This window comes from Ictalurus punctatus, chromosome 23, assembly GCF_001660625.3.
Source record: "Ictalurus punctatus breed USDA103 chromosome 23, Coco_2.0, whole genome shotgun sequence".
In the NCBI taxonomy this organism is placed as follows: Eukaryota; Metazoa; Chordata; class Actinopteri; order Siluriformes; family Ictaluridae; genus Ictalurus; species Ictalurus punctatus.
Window position 1 is genome coordinate 8,527,501 of NC_030438.2, and position 22,621 is coordinate 8,550,121.

Consider the following 22,621-nt stretch of genomic DNA (forward strand, 5'->3'; position numbering starts at 1 on the left):
TCCAGTGTGAAGTTTCCACAGTCAGTTATGATTGGAGGTGCCATGTCATCTGCTGGTGTTGGTCCACTGTGTTTTCCCAAGTCGAGAGTCGATGCGGCGTCTACCAGGAGATTTTAGATACTTCATGCTTCCATCTGCTGACGAGCTTTATGGAGATGCTGATTTCCTTCTCCAGCAGGACACGGCACCTGCCCACGGTGCCAAAACTACTAGTGACTGGTTTGTGACCATGGTATTACTGTGCTTGATTGTCCAGCCGACTCTCCTGACCCGAACCCCATAGAGAATCCACGAGAGACACCAGAGCCAACAATACAGACGAGCTGAAGACCGCTATCAAAGCAACCTGGGCTTCCAGAACACCTCAGCAGCGCCACATACTGATCACCTCCATGCCACGCCGCACTGTTGCAGCAATTCCTGCAAAAGGAGCTAATCTAAGAATGAAGCTAGTATAAAGCGGAGCACATAGCACGCAAAAGAACCCAGTAAATTTCGCAATCCTAGTGTGTTATCGAATTTACGTTTAGCTAGTTTGCTTTAGAAGGTATATATAGCTACTGGTGTTTCTCATTGGAACAGGCCACGCCCACAAGAGACAAACTGCTGTGTCACCTGCTAGCATAAAACGTACGTAGTTGATTTGATCACATGGATTCAAACTTTAGTTGAAGTCTCTCTGATATTTTCATGTCATTAGTAATAAAGCAAGAAATAAAAGCTTGCTTGAATTAAAAATGCCTAATACTATATCTTATTGTAATCCTAACTGTTAGCAATTTGAACTGTATTTATTGGACACACGTATGACTGAATGATGTTCTGTGGTAATTATAAAACTCAAGGCTAACACACACAAATTGATTTCTGATGCAGTATTTGTGTGTGTGTGCCTGCTAACATGTCGTTCAGGTTTATAGGAGTCTATGAAACAGTCACTCTGAAGATATTACTGCTTCTTTTTTTAATCTAATTGGGATGCCGTTCCCATGGGAGCTCGTAGCCGGCTCTTCCCCCGCGTATGGAAATGTATCAGTTGCGGTTATTTTCAGCTCTGCTGCTTCTTAATGATGATACGGGTTTGGAGTGGAGATAACCGGAGATGAACCCGGAGCTGAAGCTGAAGCTGGATCTGGATCTGGATCTGGATCTGGATCTCCTCCTGATAGCTGCGGAATATGTCTATATATAAATCTATATATAAAAATATAGATTTTATTTGAGATCTAATGGATGGAAGATTATTCATAGACACTATTGAACCTCTTTCATGGTGAATGTCGGCTGTAAGGACGTAGCGTAGATTTTTTTTACCGTGCTGTAATTCGTGTGCTGCAGGCCAGGGGTCGAGCTCTTACCAAAAAAAAATGTAATAAATAAATAAGGAAGGAAAAAACAAACAAACAAACAATATCTATCTATCTATATCTATATATATATATATGTATCTCTATATATATATATATATATATATATATATATATATATATATATATGTATATATATATATATGTATATATAAACATTTATAATAAATAAGTAATATGTTTATTTGTGTCTATTTATTTATTTATTTATTTATTTGTAAAGCATATTAAATGAATCATAGCAACATAAAAGATCATAAAAAGCAAACAATAACAGTTATTTTAGCATTTATTTTTCCTGAGACAACAGATACGTTAACATGCCTTTATTTTAAATTTTTATTATTAATGTTAATAATGCATGTTAATTAAGTTACTATATGTGTATGTGTGTGTGTGTGTGTGTGTGTGTGTGTGTATGTATGTATCATGTTATGTGCATCACATTAATTAATCCTCTCTGTATGCCTGTATCTTCTGCACACAGTGATATAAATCCTGCACTAATAAGCTGCACCTCCGAGCTGCAAATTAAACATTCTGCTTCATGTCTAGTGTTTGTACGTGTGTGTGTGTGTGTGTGTGTGTGTTTGTGTGTGTGTGTGCTGTTAATTAATCCACTCTATGTACATCTGTATCTTCTTTACCCTCGGCTGTAAATCCACGTCTTAAAAACCGGGAATAAACACGTCTCAGAGTTCCTCCTTGTACCTGCGCGCTCGCTTGTCTCCGTCTCGTCTCCGTCAGCGTTGACGTGCCTCCTATTTCTGCCTGTCTCTATTCCCGTCTCTTCCTAATTGACGTGTCTGTCACGGCCGTGTTTGAACCTGAGCTGAGATGACAGGACAGTCCTGCACATGACTGTCATCTCACATCTCGGTGATTTACGGCGAGACGAGGGCTGTCCGTGCTCTACCTGCTCGCTCAGAGACGTGTGCCGAGCTCGGACGGGCGTTCTGCAAGCTCCTGGTAAAGTCACAGACTCCGTGACGAGAAACGTGTCATCAGACCCGGAGCCGATGTCCAGGAAGCTCAGAAATCCGTCCCGAGTTCATTAACGAAGGCGGGAATTTCGATCATATTCATTATCTGGTTCCAGATGAACTTCATCCGCAGAAAACCTTCATTTTCAAGCCAGAAAGGTCATCCTGGGCTTAAATTGAGCTTTTTTTTCTTTCCTGAATGCAGATGAGGAAGTGTTATTCATTATCAAGTGCTATTCAGGTGTTTTTTCAAGGGTTCTTTAACGTTTCCTGGATTTTTAAGATTTGCTCTTCTCTTTCTACATGGAATCCTAAGACCTCTGAATCGAATTCTCTACCTCTTCTGTTTGTGTCATGCTACTTCCTGCCAAATTCTATACCTCTTCTGTTTGTGTCATGCTACTTCCTGCCAAATTCTCTACCTCTTCTGTTTGTGTCATGCTACTTCCTGCCAAATTCTCTACCTCTTCTGTTTGTGTCATGCTACTTCCTGCCAAATTCTCTACCTCTTCTGTTTGTGTCATGCTACTTCCTGCCAAATTATCTACCTCTTCTGTTTGTGTCATGCTACTTCCTGCCAAATTCTCTACCTCTTCTGTTTGTGTCATGCTACTTCCTGCCAAATTCTATACCTCTTCTGTTTGTGTCATGCTACTTCCTGCCAAATTCTCTACCTCTTCTGTTTGTGTCATGCTACTTCCTGCCAAATTCTCTACCTCTTCTGTTTGTGTCATGCTACTTCCTGCCAAATTCTCTACCTCTTCTGTTTGTGTCATGCTACTTCCTGCCAAATTCTCTACCTCTTCTGTTTGTGTCATGCTACTTCCTGCCAAATTATCTACCTCTTCTGTTTGTGTCATGCTACTTCCTGCCAAATTCTCTACCTCTTCTGTTTGTGTCATGCTACTTCCTGCCAAATTCTCTACCTCTTCTGTTTGTGTCATGCTACTTCCTGCCAAATTATCTACCTCTTCTGTTTGTGTCATGCTACTTCCTGCCAAATTCTCTACCTCTTCTGTTTGTGTCATGCTACTTCCTGCCAAATTATCTACCTCTTCTGTTTGTGTCATGCTACTTCCTGCCAAATTCTCTACCTCTTCTGTTTGTGTCATGCTACGTCCTGCCAAATTCCCTACCTCCTATATTCATAGTAGCTCAACGCGTAAGGAGTAAAACACTGTGTTGTGCTGTTAAACTAAAATAATAAAGTTATTATTTTATTTCTTAAAGATTACTTTTTATCTGTTTATAGTTACCTTTAATGTGAAGCGTTATTGAAACAGACGTTATAGCAGCTGTAAACAGTTGTAAAACAAAACAACGTGTAAACTGTAAGTTACAACCCATTAACAGCTGTTCAAGTGACTTTAATTCTCTTACTGACACTGGAGACTCCTTCCGTAGGAGGGTAAATGTGTCTTTACAGAAAACACGACCATATTAACGAGTATTCTAATCTGGTTATTATCAGTGGAGCGTCCACGGTACAAGTCTGAAGATAAATCCTTCATGTATATCTTCAACTATTGAATCATGGTACATTAGTTCAATAAAATCCATTACAGGTTTTGTTTTCTAAGCGTTTAAAAACCCGAGAAGTGATTTGAACTCAAGCGGGAATAAACATGAAGTTGGCTTGCAGTTGAAAAACTTTTTAATGTGTATTTTTTGGCTATAAAAAAAAAAAAAGAAGAGAAAAACTCAGCAATACGTTCTGGGCATCACGAGATAATCTTTATTGTTATTATTATGATTATAATTAGATTATAAAAGTATAATGCTGTAGAGCTGCACTGTGTCTGGCTCGATGATGCCACGTCTGTGTTTTTCACGCAAAACACTGTCTTTCTTTTAATCATGCTCGCAAATTTTTGAAAATGTATTTATTTATTTATTTAAATCAGAATATCGGTGTATGGGCGTTTTGCGTCGGTGTCTCACTTGAATGAATTCCTCTTCCTCACATCGCTCGTCCGTGAACACGTTTATTTAAACCCGTGCACGTATTTGTTTAATTCCTCACAACAGCCGGATTAATTAAATTACACACGACCGTTATGTAATTGTGTCACTATCCCACGGTAATTAGAATACAAAAATGCTTCGAGGTTAATTCAAGATCGCAGGCTAATAAACGTACCGCACTTTTAAACGCACGTTATGTGATTTAATTAAGGAAACGTGTTTGTGGGTGAGTTCTTAAAGACGCGGTCAAGGTGCTGATAGCACACCGGTGTCGACGGTCGACTGTGCACTGTCGCGCTGTCGTGCTGTCTGTACGGCCTGAAGTGCGGAAACGTGTGCAGCGCACACACTGTAAAGTAAAGTCTGATCTGATAAGAATTGGCTTAATTACTGTTGTAGGAAATTAGAGAAGATTGCGAGGGCTGCGCTGTGGTCATGTTTGCCTCCGTGTCGGATGTTTGACTGCAGGATTAAAGACGCCGTAATTGCCGGGTCGGACAGAGAGGAGTGTTTGCGTGTCGAGCGGGAAGCATTCGTTACTGAGTGAGCAGGCTATAAACACCTGTTTCGGTGTTATAACTGTCATCTGAACGCTGATTTCTGTTTACTCAGCTAATTACTCTCGGATATTGTACAGAGGGCGTACTTACTTACGTACAGCTGCATCCTGCTTTCCTCTGATTCCTTTCACTTCCTCATTAAATTCAAGCGGCAGTATGTAGTTTGTTGTTCTTGTTGTTTTTGTTGCTAAAATGATAAGTAACTAGTATTATCAAGTCCGTAAATTTTTTAAAAAAAATTTTTTTCATTTTAGATGGAATTCGGATTCGGGATAATATTAGTTAAAATGATTAACACTAGGAATCTGATTATTTTGGGTCCAGAATGAATAAGACCACTTTTAGGAACCCATTAGATTGAGATCGAGAGAGGCTTACAACTACTGTAATAAGACAAATATTTATTTACTGATTTATTGATTTTTTTTGTTTGTTTATTTGTCTATTTATCTCTTAAGATATTACAGAAAAACAGGTATCTAGAAAGAAAAAAAAATAGCAATGTGAAAGCAAGAAGACATTTTGGTCTAGACTAACAGCATTTGGAAAACTACACGACTAGGCTTTAGCGCTCCATTAACTTCCATTCAAACGCGGACCGGAAACACAGGCTCGTGCGTAGAATTTTTTTCGTACTACGCTGTGTGATGAAAGTTCCAGTTTGGTGATCTCCGACCCGTGAAGACGTGAAGAAATTCAAAAATGGAAGCGCTAATTTTAGTGCGATCGAGCTATCCTGTACTTTACAACAACGCTCTGAAAGATTATAAAAACAACTTACGTGTGAAGCAGCAAAAGTTTTGACGGATGATGTCATATCCTGTTCCCGCCCATGTTCGCGGTGGCGAATTTCTGGCATTTCTGAAACTTTTCTATGATTAAAGTATAAAAGTACTGTCATTTTGTTCTGGGGGTTCCACATGAGAACACTGACTTGGAGAACCCCAAAGTTTTTAGTCATTTTTTGCCAATTTTTATAAGAATAAATATATTCTGAATGTCTAATTTATTCTTTTTTCGTTTCGAGAATAAAGGACATGGAAGGGAAGAGGAAAAGGGCTGGTACTAGGGCAGTTTCTGGCCTGAGGGTTCTGCCACACACACACACACACACACACACACACACACACACACACACACACACACCCCTCTTCAGTTTCTATCTCTATCATCCTAGCTCTCGTCCCTTAAGATCTCGACATCCACGTGTCCTCTCTTCGTCTCTTAATCCGACCTTGGACTGGATTTCAAAATCACATTGCTGTTGCATTGTTTCAGTTTTAATTCAGATTCAATTAAAGCTTGTCTTTATTTAATGACCGAGAGTTATTTACTGGAAATATCGATTGGCGCTGGATGAATTAGCTCCATCTCTGAACTCTGAGTAAAACCACATAATAGCCTGAGCTTTATGCGCAGCGATGTGTGCAGTAACGGCCTCATCAGCCGTATACTACATATACACACAATGAAATGGCCTGGTCGCAGGAAATGTAATAAAATATGCAGTTTAATGCATATTGCAGGGGTTTAAAAACATAGTTACGTGTGTGTTAATGGCTGATGTGGTGTATGGACAGCTACGTTACATGCCGCCTCTCGCTTAAACAGTCAGATTTAATATCTGCAATAAATAATATGCAAAAAAAATCTATTTTACAGTCTTGTTACATCCCCTTTGCTGTCCTAGCCTCTGAGTTATGAAGAGTTGGTGCGTGTCTGATATAATTGAAGAGTTAGTGTGTGTCTATGTTAGATGCAGAGTCAGTGTGTGTCTGATACAAATGAAGAGTTAGTGTGTGTCTGATATAAATGAAGAGTTAGTGTGTGTCTGATATAAATGAAGAGTTAGTGTGTGTCTGATATAAATGAAGAGTTAGTGTGTGTCTGATATAAATGAAGAGTTAGTGTGTGTCTGATATAAATGAAGAGTTAGTGTGTGTCTGATATAAATGAAGAGTTAGTGTGTGTCTGATATAAATGAAGTGTTAGTGTGTGTCTGATATAAATGAAGAGTTAGTGTATGTCTGATATAAATGAAGAGTTAGTGTGTCTGATATAATTGAAGAGTTAGTGTGTGTCTGATATAAATGAAGAGTTAGTGTGTGTCTGATATAAATGAAGAGTTAGTGTGTGTCTGATATAAATGAAGAGTTAGTGTGTGTCTGATATAAATGAAGAGTTAGTGTGTGTCTGATATAAATGAAGAGTTAGTGTGTGTCTGATATAAATGAAGAGTTAGTGTGTGTCTGATATAAATGAAGAGTTAGTGTGTGTCTGATATAAATGAAGAGTTAGTGTGTGTCTGATATAAATGAAGAGTTAGTGTGTGTCTGATATAAATGAAGAGTTAGTGTGTGTCTGATATAATTGAAGAGTTAGTGTGTGTCTGATATAAATGAAGAGTTAGTGTGTGTCTGATATAAATGAAGAGTTAGTGTGTGTCTGATATAACTGAAGAGTTAGTGTGTCTGATATAAATGAAGAGTTAGTGTGTGTCTGATATAAATGAAGAGTTAGTGTGTGTCTGATATAAATGAAGAGTTAGTGTGTGTCTGATATAAATGAAGAGTTAGTGTGTGTCTGATATAAATGAAGAGTTAGTGTGTGTCTGATATAAATGAAGAGTTAGTGTGTGTCTGATATAAATGAAGAGTTAGTGTGTGTCTGATATAATTGAAGAGTTAGTGTGTGTCTGATATAAATGAAGAGTTAGTGTGTGTCTGATATAAATGAAGAGTTGGTGCGTGTCTGATATAATTGAAGAGTTAGTGTGTGTCTATGTTAGATGCAGAGTTAGTGTGTGTCTGATATAAATGAAGAGTTAGTGTGTCTGATATAATTGAAGAGTTAGTGTGTGTCTGATATAAATGAAGAGTTAGTGTGTGTCTGATATAAATGAAGAGTTAGTGTGTGTCTGATATAAATGAAGAGTTAGTGTGTGTCTGATATAAATGAAGAGTTAGTGTGTGTCTGATATAAATGAAGAGTTAGTGTGTGTCTATGGTAAATGAAGAGTTAGTGTGTGTCTGATATAAATGAAGAGTTAGTGTGTGTCTGATATAAATGAAGAGTTAGTGTGTGTCTGATATAAATGAAGAGTTAGTGTGTGTCTGATATAAATGAAGAGTTAGTGTGTGTCTGATATAAATGAAGAGTTAGTGTGTGTCTGATACAAATGAAGAGTTAGTGTGTGTCTGATACAAATGAAGAGTTAGTGTGTGTCTGATACAAATGAAGAGTTAGTGTGTGTCTGATATAAATGAAGAGTTAGTGTATGTCTGATATAAATGAAGAGTTAGTGTATGTCTGATATAAATGAAGAGTTAGTGTGTGTCTGATATAAATGAAGAGTTAGTGTGTCTGATATAATTGAAGAGTTAGTGTGTGTCTGATATAAATGAAGAGTTAGTGTGTGTCTGATATAAATGAAGAGTTAGTGTGTGTCTGATATAAATGAAGAGTTAGTGTATGTCTATGTTAGATGAAGAGTTAGTGTGTGTCTGATACAAATGAAGAGTTAGTGTGTGTCTGATACAAATGAAGAGTTAGTGTGTGTCTGATATAAATGAAGAGTTAGTGTGTGTCTGATATAAATGAAGAGTTAGTGTGTGTCTATGGTAAATGAAGAGTTAGTGTGTGTCTGATATAAATGAAGAGTTAGTGTGTGTCTGATATAAATGAAGAGTTAGTGTGTGTCTGATATAAATGAAGAGTTAGTGTATGTCTGATCTAAATGAAGAGTTAGTGTGTGTCTGATATAAATGAAGAGTTAGTGTGTGTCTGATATAAATGAAGAGTTAGTGTGTGTCTGATATAAATGAAGAGTTAGTGTGTGTCTGATATAAATGAAGAGTTAGTGTGTGTCTGATATAAATGAAGAGTTAGTGTGTGTCTGATATAAATGAAGAGTTAGTGTGTGTCTGATATAAATGAAGAGTTAGTGTGTGTCTGATATAAATGAAGAGTTAGTGTGTGTCTGATATAAATGAAGAGTTAGTGTGTGTCTATGGTAAATGAAGAGTTAGTGTGTGTCTGATATAAATGAAGAGTTAGTGTGTGTCTGATATAAATGAAGAGTTAGTGTGTGTCTGATATAAATGAAGAGTTAGTGTGTGTCTGATATAAATGAAGAGTTAGTGTGTGTCTATGGTAAATGAAGAGTTAGTGTGTGTCTGATATAAATGAAGAGTTAGTGTGTGTCTGATATAAATGAAGAGTTAGTGTGTGTCTGATATAAATGAAGAGTTAGTGTGTGTCTGATATAAATGAAGAGTTAGTGTGTGTCTGATATAAATGAAGAGTTAGTGTGTGTCTGATATAAATGAAGAGTTAGTGTGTGTCTATGGTAAATGAAGAGTTAGTGTGTGTCTGATATAAATGAAGAGTTAGTGTGTGTCTATGGTAAATGAAGAGTTAGTGTGTGTCTATGGTAAATGAAGAGTTAGTGTGTGTCTGATATAAATGAAGAGTTAGTGTGTGTCTGATATAAATGAAGAGTTAGTGTGTGTCTGATATAAATGAAGAGTTAGTGTGTGTCTATGGTAAATGAAGAGTTAGTGTGTGTCTATGGTAAATGAAGAGTTAGTGTGTGTCTATGATAGCCGAGGCACTTTTTCACTGTTTACTTGTGATTTTGTCATTTTCAGCTCTCTATGAGCTTTGCCTAAATATTTACAAATAAATAGATAAATGAGTCTCATTGTGAGGAAAAGTATTATATAGCAGATGTTTTTTTAAAACAGCGAAAAACTAGTTTTGCAACGTTTCCTTATAACCTTCTTATGTATGTTATGGAATGTACGGATTGCGTTCCGCACTGTAGCCGCATCGCTGTACGGTTTGTTCTGTAAACAGGACAGAATCATACACGCTGCCCTGGTTCTCCAGCTGTCCCGGTTCTGTCATGTTAGTGTGTCACTGGACTATTTTACAACATTTAGCACAGCAGCGCTTGTTGAACCCACAACCAGCATTACCCCTACCCTCAGGGTGTACAGATGCCGTGTTAGCATGATCATGATTGGCATTCAATTTCCGAGCCTTGCTCCATCCCTGCTTTAATTAACCGAGAAGCCACAGACCTTATCTTATCTTTTTCAGATCGTTTTCATTCAGCGTGATCGGCGCTGGGTTGTCAGAGTCAGATCCTCAACTTTAAGAGCTGGCTGAGCTTTATCTGCTCCGGAGAATCTGTCTATATGGGCTTTAAGTCCCCGGACATTCTGTGTTTAACTCAATAGCTCTCAGATGTTTATCTCTAACCGATAAGATTTATTTAGATGCATCGATTTGCGATGGAGAACCGTTTTATGAGGGAACCTCAACCTGTACTTTCTCTCATTTACGCTGTCTCATCTCAGTTTCAGACCATCTGTATATAATAATCTACATATTAATTATAGAATAATAATTATAATCAGTGATGCTAATAAACAGAACTCTATCAATATTAGCTTAAATGTCTTTTAATGTTTATCCTTTTAGTTTTGTTACTTTTCCTTATTTTTGGATAGAGTGATTGTGTTTTCTTGAATACTAGTTTATTTATGACTTATTTACGCCTTTTGGTAGCGTTTACATGTTTATAGCCTGAGCAGTGGGTTATTGTAAGCATGTATTTTTTATGGCTTTCCGGGGTAAATGGAAAACACATCAATATATGTTTCGATTTTGTAATATATAATGAAAGCAGCATCCATTTAGGGTGACTATAATGAGTTGTGGAAGTAATAAAAGACAATTTGAGACCTATTAAATGTCTTTCTCTGTGTCTGTAGGGAATTTGGTTGGCGAGATCCTGAACTGCCTGAAGTCATCCAGATGTTGCAGCATCAGTTCCCCTCAGTTCAGTCCAATGCTGCCGCATACCTGCAGCACCTGTGTTTCGGGGACAACAAGATTAAAGCTGAGGTAAGCGACAATTCTACAAGTCCGGACAAAAGCTTCTTTCTTTTCACACAGCCAACATTAAATGGCTCATTATACTTCGTGAGAGAGCTGAGCGAAAGAAAAGAATTTGGAAAGCCTTGAACTTTTATAGTCTTCCAGAACAGCAGTCCATCAAACAAAGGGGCGGGGCAGTAAACAGCATGGTGTGAGATGTGAAAGTTTTATCGTTGTCTGTTCAAATAAATGCATTGTAGATAGATTGCATTGAGATGAGGATGCTGCCATCTGTTTTTGTTGTGGTATTGCATTAGTATTCACTCCCTTGGGTCAATACTTGGGGCGAACCATCACGTACAGCTGCAAGTCGTCTGGGATATGTCTCTATTAGCTTTGCACATCTGGACTATAATATTTTTGCCCATTTTTCTTGGCAAAACCGCTTAAAAATCTGTACGTTTGGACGAAGACCGTTGTTAGTGACACAGATTCTCAATCAGATTGAGGTCTGGGATTCAACTCTAATACATTCAGATTCTTGGTTTTGAATTCCTCCAGTATACGAATGTAGCAGTACGTTTAAGGTTGTTGTCCTGTTGGAAGGTGAAGCTCCGCCCCAGTCTCAAGTTTCTTGCAGACTGGACCAGGTTTTCTTCTAGGATCACCCTGTATTTGTCTGTCCTTAAACTATGACCAGTTTCCCAATCTCAGCATTCCCACAATATGACACTACCACCACCATGCTTCACAGTATACATAAATAGACAGATGATCAAGAGTTCAAGAGATGCTTCTAAAGATGTTTTTAAATACAATCTAAACATAAATAAATAAAGACTTCACTGTGTATTCCGATGATAAAATATGTGAAATGTTAAATGCTTGTTTCAACTACTGATATAAAACTTGTAATATATATATATATATATATATATATATATATATATATATATATATATATATATATATATAATATGTGTATGTATATGTATGTATATATATATATATATATATATATATATATATATATATATATAATATGTGTATGTATATGTATGTGTGTGTGTGTATATGTATATATATATATATATATATATATATATATATATATATATATATATATATACATATATACACACACACACATACATATACATACACATATTATATATATATATATATATTTATATATATATATATATATAATATGTGTATGTATATGTATGTGTGTGTGTATATGTATATATATATATATATATATATATATATATATATATATATATATATATATTTATATATATATATATATATAATATACTATTGAGACTTTGTCTTCAAATGGTGGAAACAAGTTTTGGCAAAATTCCTACTTACCCTCCAGTTGTATTAAATCATACTTCAGGTGCTAATTTCATCTATTTGCAGTGACTCCGCCCTCTATTTTGCCTCTCTTAGGTAAAAAGACCCCAAAATGACATATTCATTAAGATATACATGCAAAAATGTTATGTTTTTTTTTTTCACAATATTCCAGAAACCCTGTTAGTGCAGATATTTTTGCCAGTTTTTAAACTCATAAATGTTTAATAAATCAGGGCCAAGGTGTGTACATGAGTGCACCAAGCCGTTCTTTGGATAAAAATATTAGGCTGTGTAAATCAGCTCTTACAATTTCTTAATCTTCTTTTAGCAGTGTTAATTCAAATATGTTTTGGAAAGCCTTTGACATGAAGCTTTTTATACATTACATGAGCTCTTGAACTCCTGTGGGAACTCTTCATTCACCATATTGACCTCCTTTGTTCTATAAAATGAATTCTTACACAAGTCATCAGCAAGATAATTCAGCCCTTTATTGAAATCTGATGCAGTATCTCCCCGGCTGGATTTCCCAGCCGTAAGTTTTCGTAATTTTAAAGAGGAGGGGTTTTGTTTTTTTTTCTGTATAGCCAGACAAATAATAAAAAGAAATAACGATGTATTGACATCCATTCCACATGAAGCAGCTCAGTAATTGTGTCTCAGAGGCTTAAAGGAGGCTGATGGAAATTAAATTATGGGGAATAAATCCAAAGGAAGTTAAAAAAAAAAAAAAAAAAGAGCCAGAGAGAACAGCAGACAAACCTCTGAATGTTGTTTAATGAAAAAAACAGTGAGCTAGAAATTCATTTAGTTTCCGATGAGCGCCGCCCGCGTCGTTCCTCTGTGCTGTCGTATTCATTAAGTTGCCAAAATTCTGTTTGCTCTGATTTGTGTAGCAATTTTACAAGATGCAGAAATGAACCTTTCTGCATGAAACGCTTGAATGGATTGTGAATGTTTTATTAATGAAGGTTAGCTCTGAAAAACAACAAGCATTCATTAAATGCGCTTTCAAACATTTTTGTTTTTATTCGAAGTGACTTACAAAATCCAAATCCTAGAACGATTCAGAAGTGCTAATCGGACCAGACAGTCAGACGTCTAGCCCAGTCATGACAATCCAATTCGTGACCTTCTCCACAACATGTACATTATTTAAAAAAAAATTTTTTTTAATCTCTTTTATTTAAAAAAAAATAAATAAAAAAAATGGTTGTGTGTAGATTCAGAGAGTGTTTCCCTTTTCCCTGGGAAAAGGTTCCAGATCGGACCTGTTTAGATATTTAAACCATTAAACCACCCAAAGAACCCTAACGAAAGCATTTTCTACTGATAATTTGCTGGTCCTTAATCTGGATCCGTTCCATACAAAATGCTTGGTTCCAGCACCAAGATTCTGCTGGTCTGGAACCAAGAACTGGTGATGTGATGAGTCTTGAAGGTGGCGATGTTTCACCGCAACCTGAGCAGTTTTTTTTTTTTTTTTTATGTAATTAAAATAATACAAAAACAGTTTAGGGAGATTTAAACATTCTTATCCATGACCTTCTGGTCACCACCACAACATTCTTTAAAAAAAAAAAAAGGTTCTTAAAAAAATGTTTCTTTATGTTTCTGTGTGCATTCTGTGTGTGTGGATGTGTGTGCCCCTCAGGAAAGGTTCCTGTTTAGAAACAACAAACTTTTCCACAATCTTTTGGCCATACAGTATACATTATAATCTCCCTTAACATTAGGAGGACTTAGTTGTCCATTAAACGAGGGGGCGGGGCAGTAAACATCAAAGTGTGAGGTGAAAGTTTCATTTTAGAGTGTAGAATGGGTGAATGCGACACTGCAGTGGCGTTGAATGCATCGGTACTCAAGACTGCCAGGACTTGCTGAGATCGTGTCAAAACTCGAGTCCAAATGAAAGCGAGAGAGCCAAGGTCATGTGATCAAGGGCTTTGTATTTATAGATAAAATATTATTCATTGAAAATTCTTCTCTTTATTTAGGGCCTCAGGCTAGCCGTTCCAACCTTTGTAGTAGGTAAGATTAGCACAATTTTGGACCAAATTCAGCGGTGTATTTTTAAAAACCACGCCCACTGGGTTATATCTGGTGGTGAAAATAGCACCTAGATGAACGAAGGGGGGGAAACGCTGTTTTATGTCCAACCAAATTCTAACTATATTAGACATATTAATAAGATGAAGCTAGAGTCTATAGACTGCTGCTTTGTCATCCATGCATTATTTACTTTAATGTAGCTTCAATCACGCGTAATGTGAAATGGTCGCAGTGGGACGCAATAGTGCAGTCACCAAGACGATAAGCCGTCTCTACAGTACAATTTCATTGCTGTTTGTTTGTTTATTTATTTGTTTATTTATGGTTGTAGTTTCTTAATAGGAATAGTAGATTTTATCGTAGATTATTTGTCTCGATGAAATAAACTGATAAGTGCTTTAAAGTGAAATGAACTGAGTGAAGAATTATTTGGTTATTAGTGCAGTGTGAATTCTGGGGTCTGTGCGATGTCCCTGCGTTCGGTGTGTTCACAGCTCGCTTACAGAGAATAAGATAGTAGAAGAAACACTAATAATATCAATATAAATATATAAACGTGTTAATACATGGAGTCAATACATTTGCACCAGCTGTAGCATGTCATTGCATGGTGTGTGTGTGTGTGTGTGTGGCCAGGTGGTGGAATAGAAGAGTTAATTACATGTGACAGCAGCACAGCAGATGGTTGTGGAGCTCTGGACAGGTTATTTCACGACTGCCATTCATTTCCCAGAATGCACACTTACACAGGCTCGTTCACATTATGCACAACGGATGGTGAAAAATGACACGGTGCTGCATCGGTCTGTCGAGACCCGTTCAGAGGCAGCGTGGAAATGTCGTTCTCCAGATCTGGCCTGTTATATGATACCCGCCGGGGTACACTGTGACCTCAGGGTCCTAGTGCCTCCCCGGTTAGTTTGTACGGCCACCTGATTTAAACCACAGCTCTGTGGAATTCTCGTGTGTAATCATCGATATGGTGACGGTGGTGGGTTTTTTTTTTCTTCAAATCTTTAAATGTCTCCGGTAAAATACTGCTTGCATAATAATCCGAAGGAGACGGATGAAGAGTCGAGCCTACATAATGTACACACATAATGTATATGGCAAGTATAAAATACACAATCGTATCAAAATATGGACTGTATGACACTGGTGTCGATGCGTATGACCTTTATTATCAGCTACCTGGTCAGAAACGGAAGAAACATTCCTGAGCCTGCAGCCGAGCGCTATTTCTAAAGGGGGTCCTTATTTCCCTTACTTTCCACCTCCCCCACTTTATCTCTGTCTGCCTTAAGTTCAGCTTCATCAGCCGTTTTTTGGCAGGAAGTCTAATCCATCGATTTCCTTTTGTGTGTGTGTGTGTGTGTGTCTGTGTGCGTGATCTGTAATTCTGAACCGAGCCGGAAAAACTTCTGTGTCTCTAATTGAACATCTTGGAGTCTGCGATTCATCCAGACCATGCACTCGCTAACCTTTATTACATTTATTTCATGAACCGGCTGCATTGAGGTGGAAGAAAATATTCACCAAAACAAAATGGCTGCCAGTGGCTGACCCGTGTCCTCAGCGGAACATGCCGTAATCAGACTTGTTTCCACTTTTGTAATCAGAATGCTTTAGCTTGACTTTTTATTCTCTGTTCCAATCTAATTCATCTGTTGTGCCAGAGCAGTTGGAGATCGTCCGTCGTGCTGCTGACACTTTCATCCTTTTGTTACAACGTGCACAAAAGCGAACTTTTCTCCTCTCCGAAGTGGCGCTCTCAGTGAGTGGCCGAGTTCTAGACGACCCTTTGTCTCTTGATGCATGCTAATTGGAAGGAATCAGATTACTTTTAAAGCTCAGAATGGCCTCAACTAGGGATAGATTGGATTTTTTTTCAGAATGCTGTAGCATAGATAGAGAAAACATTCATCACTATGGAGACAAGGTTTTTACTCACAATTCTGCTGTGAAAATAATGTTATGCTCTTGGACTCCTGGATCTTGAGCTTGAGGTCCTGTCTGTGTGGAGTTTTACGTGTTCCTCGTGCCTGCGTGGCTTTCCTCCGGGTTCTCCGGGATTGGCTCTGGAATCACCACCACCCCGACCAGCGTAAAATTGGTTTATATTTCTGCCAACATTTTACAGACATGATGATGAAACGTATCCATACACAACAGCCTATACAAAACCATACAACTGTGCAAGCTTGTAAGGTCATGAAGTATGATTTCATCATCACGGAACCCTCACAAAGTCGTCTACGCAGTTAGCGCGCTGCAGCCTGAACTGCATGGGGAATGACCAGACTGGGGAATGACCAGACTGGGGAATGACCAGACTGAATGACTGGTACTGGCTCATCCAAGTCAACTTCATCACCTTCATCTACACACTTAAAAACATGGTTCCTCCAGGGTTCTTCATATGTTTAACAATCCTGGGTTTCTAATAGAGTTCTACCTTTCTATTATGTCAAATATTGGAGATTTTTTGAATCTCTTCTTTTATTTATGATTATTGCTCTCATGATGAAGCAGGTGATGCTTCATTATGTGGCCTTCAAAACTACAAAACATCATCAAACCTCATTAGATCACTAATTTCCACTTTCTTTAAGACCACCTCTTCCAGAAGCTCCACTTAAACGCATGTATGCCTTCATTCCACTCGAACGCCTTGCTTTAACGCCTGTAAGTATATGCCGAGTGCTCTTGACGTATATTAACGTAAGCGAGAAGAGGAACTCTGAAGTGCTGTGAGAATTATAGAACATGTCGGACTTGTTTATCCGCTCGTTTCAGGAAGCTGCGGAGGCCTGAAGAGAGTAAATAAGCGAGAAAGTAGGAGTTAGGTGTCAGTCATTGTGATTTCGAGCGGCGTTCTCTCAGGCACACTTGGCACTCTGTAGCCGCCTTTTTAATGAACTTGGCTTGCTTTAATTGATTGATGCAGAACACAAAGACGCTGTTGACTGAGACTTAGTCACGCTGTTTGTTCTCACAAGGATGATTCAGAAGCTGATCCCTGATGCTTTCAGGTTCATGACTGGGTTTGAGGAAATGCTTCTGGTTATTAAAATGTTTCTTTTATATATAACGTTTGCTTTGATTTGTCATTGGAATGATAATCCTGATGGACTGTGAGCTCTGGGATATACTTTTTAATTCATAATTGTACTTATCTATCTATTTATTCATTTAATTTTGAATTTCAAAAAATAAATTTCAAATAATTGTGTAGCTTCAAAAAAAAGAAGTGCGTTTGCAATTTTTATTTGAGATTTATTTATATTATAAATTTTGTTATTTCAATTATAGGCAGATCCATAAGTCTTCATTTTTAAATATATATATATATATATATATATATATATATATATATATATATATATATATATATATATATATATATATATAAAAATATCAATGTAAATAATGTTTCATTCACACCTGATTTTCCTTATTTCCATCATTTCAAAGTCTGTATCAGTAAATATTATTTCATTTAATTAAAAAAAAAAATGAAACACAAACACAGGGGGAAAATGGATATATATTGTATATTCTTTTTGTTTATTATTCACATAATCATTGAAAAATTACATAATTTTTTTTTTAACATGGCAGTAACTGACTGGACCACTTTTACTGTTAAAAATAATAATAATAATAATAATAATAATAATAATAATAATAATAATAATGTTTAAGCGTAAAAGATTTAGAATCTGTACTATTGACAGCATTGAAATACACTTTTCCGTTTGTAATTTCTTATCTAGCTGAACTCAAGTTGTTGTTGTTAAAAACATTGGTCTTTACAATTTTTTAAATAAAGGTTTTCAAGACTCCAATCTTTTTTCGATTCAGTTACACATCCAGAATATATTCAATATGAACGTAATCTTAATAGATTAACAATTAAACTACTGCAAACTCAAATAAGAGACGTTTGACATCTAAAACCACTAGAACTGACTGTTAAACACCATTGCATAACCATCAGGAATGAGAAGAACCTTGTATGGAGTATCAGTAGCGATATGAGGTTCTCTCTGTCCTTCAGATCCGGAGGCAGGGTGGTATCCCGTTGCTGGTGGACCTGCTGGATCATCGGATGGCGGAGGTGCACCGGAGCGCCTGCGGAGCTCTGAGGAACCTCGTCTATGGGAAAGCTAACGATGACAACAAGATTGCCCTGAAGAACTGTGGAGGAATCCCAGCTCTGGTGCGTCTGCTGAGGAAAACCTCGGACGTGGACATCCGGGAGCTGGTTACAGGTAAGACATGGTCTATGGTCTTCAACTTATTCCTGATCTTTGGTGAAGTCTATTCTGGTGAGGGAAAGATCAAGGCAAAAATCTGATATGGCCATGGCTTTGATGAGATTGGACCATAAAATGACTTTGTGAATGTTATCTTACTTGGTCGACGCTTTGATATCTTATTTTTTAGAGAGATACTCACTGTTTAACATTTAATAATGAATGAAATGGGCCTAGTTTGAGAGCTCTCAGCAGCCCTGCCAACAACCACACCCCCTCCCCGCCCCTTCTCAGCCAAGCAAATTGAACTCTTTGCATTGCTATGTCTCATTTGCTTTACTAACACTGTACTGATCAGCCAGCTGTAACTACAGCACAAAACCGGACAGTGAAGAACTGGTATATTTGTGTTTATTTTGTTTGCCCGTGTTGCTGTAAAAATGAGTATCGTGCCGTACAAACTTTCTGCTATTTCAGTGGAATTCTATGGAGTTCATGCGTCAGTCATGCTCATGTCTGGATTGAATTGGCCATAAAAGTCCAGCATTGACCACAGAAAATTCTTTATGATTACAATATCAGTTCATAGATACAAATCTACAGTATCCATGTGAGATTATTATTCACTGAAGGACGGGTGAGACATTGAGCATGTTTTTGGGAAGTACATATCTTCAGGATATGCGTGTGGATAAAGCATAATGCGGAGCATCAGCTATTGCGGTCTTGTCTTGTGAGACTTGTGTGAGATATCAGTTGTTTTTACCCTAAAATGATCTGAAAATCTTACTTTAATCGACCACATCCTCTTCAAAACACGCCGAGTACCCTTATTCAGACTTATACGTGACATTGTCTTTTAATAATCTCTAAACTCGCCATGTGTGTTGTCAGGGTGAAACCTTCTCCTTGTAGGTCACAGGTCTGATTGAGTTTACAGCAAAGAATGCTGGGAGTTATTATTTATTACTGGAGTCATGGGATACGTCATCAATGCAGTAAAACGGATCTACTGACTATGAGTACTAGAGCGTTCTTCAGTTTGTCCATCTTAAAGGTTCTATACAGAATCCTACAGCAGAGATTTTCCTATCAAAGAGTATTCCAAGTAGAACCTATGAAAGAATTATCTAGCCATAACCTTTAATGAAGGCTGATCTGATCAGTATATTATCATCCTTCTAGTATCAACCTTTTGCTCGCTGTAGTGTGGCATTCTTTCACATACAGAATAGGAGAACTTCATCAAACTACACATTTAACCCTTAAAAGAGTTTTTCTCAAAAATCAAAGAGTTTTTCTCAAAAATCTGCTAATATTAATTGTGAACGTTGTCTTAAGGTGCTAAAGAAGAACTCCAAAAAGTCATATCAAGTTGTTCAAGCTGTTATTGAGCACATTTTGAAGTGTGCATGTCCCCTTGAGATGCCTTGCCATATTGAAGGAGGCGCTAGCCTGCTATCTGGAGCAACTTGGGGTTCAGTGTCTTGCCCAAGGACACTTCGGCATGTGGAGACATGTGGGCTAAGAATCAAAACACCAACCCTACGATTAGTGCGCAACCTTCTCTACCACCTGAGCCATGGCCGCCCCAGAGAGCTTACAAAGCCTGTGCAGGGTCTCACTGTCAATAGATATCAATCAGGAGAGGGGTGCAAGAACATTCCAGAACATTCAGTGTGCCATGGAACACAGTGAAGACCATCATCAACAAGTAGAAAAATTGGAGCACCACAGCGACATCACCGAGAACAGGACGTCCCTCCAAAATTTATGAAAGGACAAGACAAAAACTTACCAGGGAATAAGCCAAGAGATCTACGGCAACATTAAAGGAGCTGCAATAATTTCTGACAAAGTACTGATTACTCTCTGTACGTGACAACAGTCTCTAATATTCCTCACGTCTGGGCTATGAGTTAGGGAGGCTAGATGGAAACCCTTTATCATAAAAAAGCTCAATCTAAACTTAACTAAATTACCCCAAACCATGTGACAAAATGTATTATGGTCTGATGAGAGCAATTCCAAAAGCTATAATAATTGTACATCACCAAAAGAACACCATCCCCATGGTGAAGCATGGTGGTGGCAGCATCATGCTTTAGGGCTGGTTTTCTTCAGGCAGAACTGGGGCTTTTATCAAGCTGGAGGGAATCATGAATAGCTACAAATACCAGTCGGTTTTAGTGCAGAACACAAGATGAAAAGCAATTTCAACTTTCAGCATGACGACGACCCAAAGCACACGTCCAAATCAACAAAGCAACGGCTTCACCAAAAGAAGATCAATGTTTTTGAATGACCTAGCCCGAGCCCAGACCTGAATCCAACTAAAGATCTGTGAGGTGACCTGAAGTGGGCTGTGCGCAGGACACGCTCTCACAATCTGATGGATCTAGAAGGTTTTTATAAGAAAGCATGAGAAAATATTGTCAAGTCAAGATGTGCCATGCAGGTAGACTCTTACCCAGAAAGATTGAGCGGTGTAATAAAATCAAAACGTGCTTCAACAGAGTATTAAGTTTAGGGGTGTGCATACTTATGCGACCAAGTTATTGGTCACAAAATAAAACACAGGAATAGGGATGACTTTGACTTTTTTGTACCTTAATAGGGGCAACGTATCTGGGAGATACATTGGGGCAGTGGGGACTTAGCGCTTAAGGCTCTGGGTTACTGATCAGAAGGTCGAGGGTTCAAGCCCTGGCGCTGCCAAGATGCCACTGTTGGGCCCTTGAGCAAGACCATTAACCCTTTCTGCTCCAGGGGTGCTGTATCATGGCTGACCCTGTGCTCTGACCCAAACTTCCTGGCATACTGGGATATGCAAAGAAAAGAATTTCACTGTGCTATGACCAATAAAGACTCATTATACTTATACAACTTATATCAAAAATTCCTTTGGATATGTTTTACTTAAGTCCAAATGATATATAAAGTGACATGACATAATTTTTTGCTAATCATTTTCCACTCTTACCTGTTGAAGGGTTAATTAATACTGTACATTTTCCACCCATGTTCATGAAGCCACTGTGGCAGTTAGTGGAAACGAACAGCTTTATAGCAGATAGTGGATGGATTTGGCTACGCCAGAGAAGCCCGTAGCTGGCCTGCTAAATGCAGATTACCATATAAATTAAACTCTACGCTGCACAGCGTACTTAGAGTGGCCGCTGTCACTGTTTAATCAGCCGGCTGGAGACCCAGAGGATCCTCATCCTCTCTGCCTCTAATAAGCCAGTGAGTCAGAGTCACGCTTGGCCTGCCTTTGTAGAAATGTAAGAATTTAAGAACTGTTAACTGGAGAAAGGTTCCTGAAGATATAGTGGATTGCTGCTGGTTCTGGTTCTGTGGTGGAGCTGGGTTCCTTGGGTTCCTTTTTAAGAGGAGTAAATGGGAGAAGATCACTTGCTTTGTTTTACTCTCTTCCTCCGAAGACAAGAGATTGAGAAATAGATTTGAATTCAGCGTAGTTTGGGTTACTGTTTATGATTATGGTTAGGGATATACCTGTGATGATCCTGTCTTCATATGATTTGACCACTACCTTGGCAACAGGACAACACTGATAAATGTTTTATTACAGGGCAGTTGGTCAAGTTCTAAAGCACTCAACAACTTCGTTGTGGGTGCATTCAAAGCGCAAGGTCTTTTCCTGCATCTCAGAACAAACGCTCGGTTTCGAAAGAAAAGACGCAGAACCTCAGGGGCTTGTGTTTGTCTGAGTTGTGTGCATCTTTTTTGTATGAGTCACACTTTAATTGATACACAGTGGCCACATGGAGCAGATGGAGTATTAGTCCACACTCAGGAAGGAAGCCGGTGGGAAACTCTGACAGATGAAAATCCCCCGAGAAGAGCCGAACACTTTGGCACGTTTGAACCGTTTGGCTCTCATTACGGATCATTACCGTGTTGTGAAACCAAAGACTGTGGCTCTGTGGAGTAGAACCAGGAAGGGTCTGATTTCTCATTGTCAAGCAAATACGGTTCTGCTTCACTATGTCGCTCTGTGGTTGTTTTGCAACGGCTTCCATGGTTAACCATTTTTAAAAGCCAATGGACGACCTTTGAAGGTTGTAGTTAGATTCCTACACCAAAAATTATATCCCTTTCATTTTAATGCAAGAACCATTTACCATCCAAAGAACCCATGAGAAACCAATATAGTTCAAATC

At 38.0% G+C, this 22,621-nt stretch overlaps 1 protein-coding gene across 5 annotated transcripts in view; it reads left to right on the forward strand.

The window, feature by feature from the left end:
- The window catches only part of ctnnd2a (catenin (cadherin-associated protein), delta 2a), a 293,452-nt gene that overhangs the window by 202,350 nt on the left and 68,481 nt on the right, over positions 1-22,621 (forward strand). For all 5 annotated transcript variants that reach the window (XR_008393326.1, XR_008393327.1, XM_017453313.3 and 2 more), the window contains 2 exons: positions 10,656-10,788; positions 18,239-18,452. Coding sequence is in view for 3 of the 5 variants with exons in the window: in XM_017453313.3 (XP_017308802.1) it covers positions 10,656-10,788; positions 18,239-18,452 (347 nt within the window). In the remaining 2 variants the exon portion in view is untranslated. The remainder of the gene's footprint in view (positions 1-10,655; positions 10,789-18,238; positions 18,453-22,621) is intronic.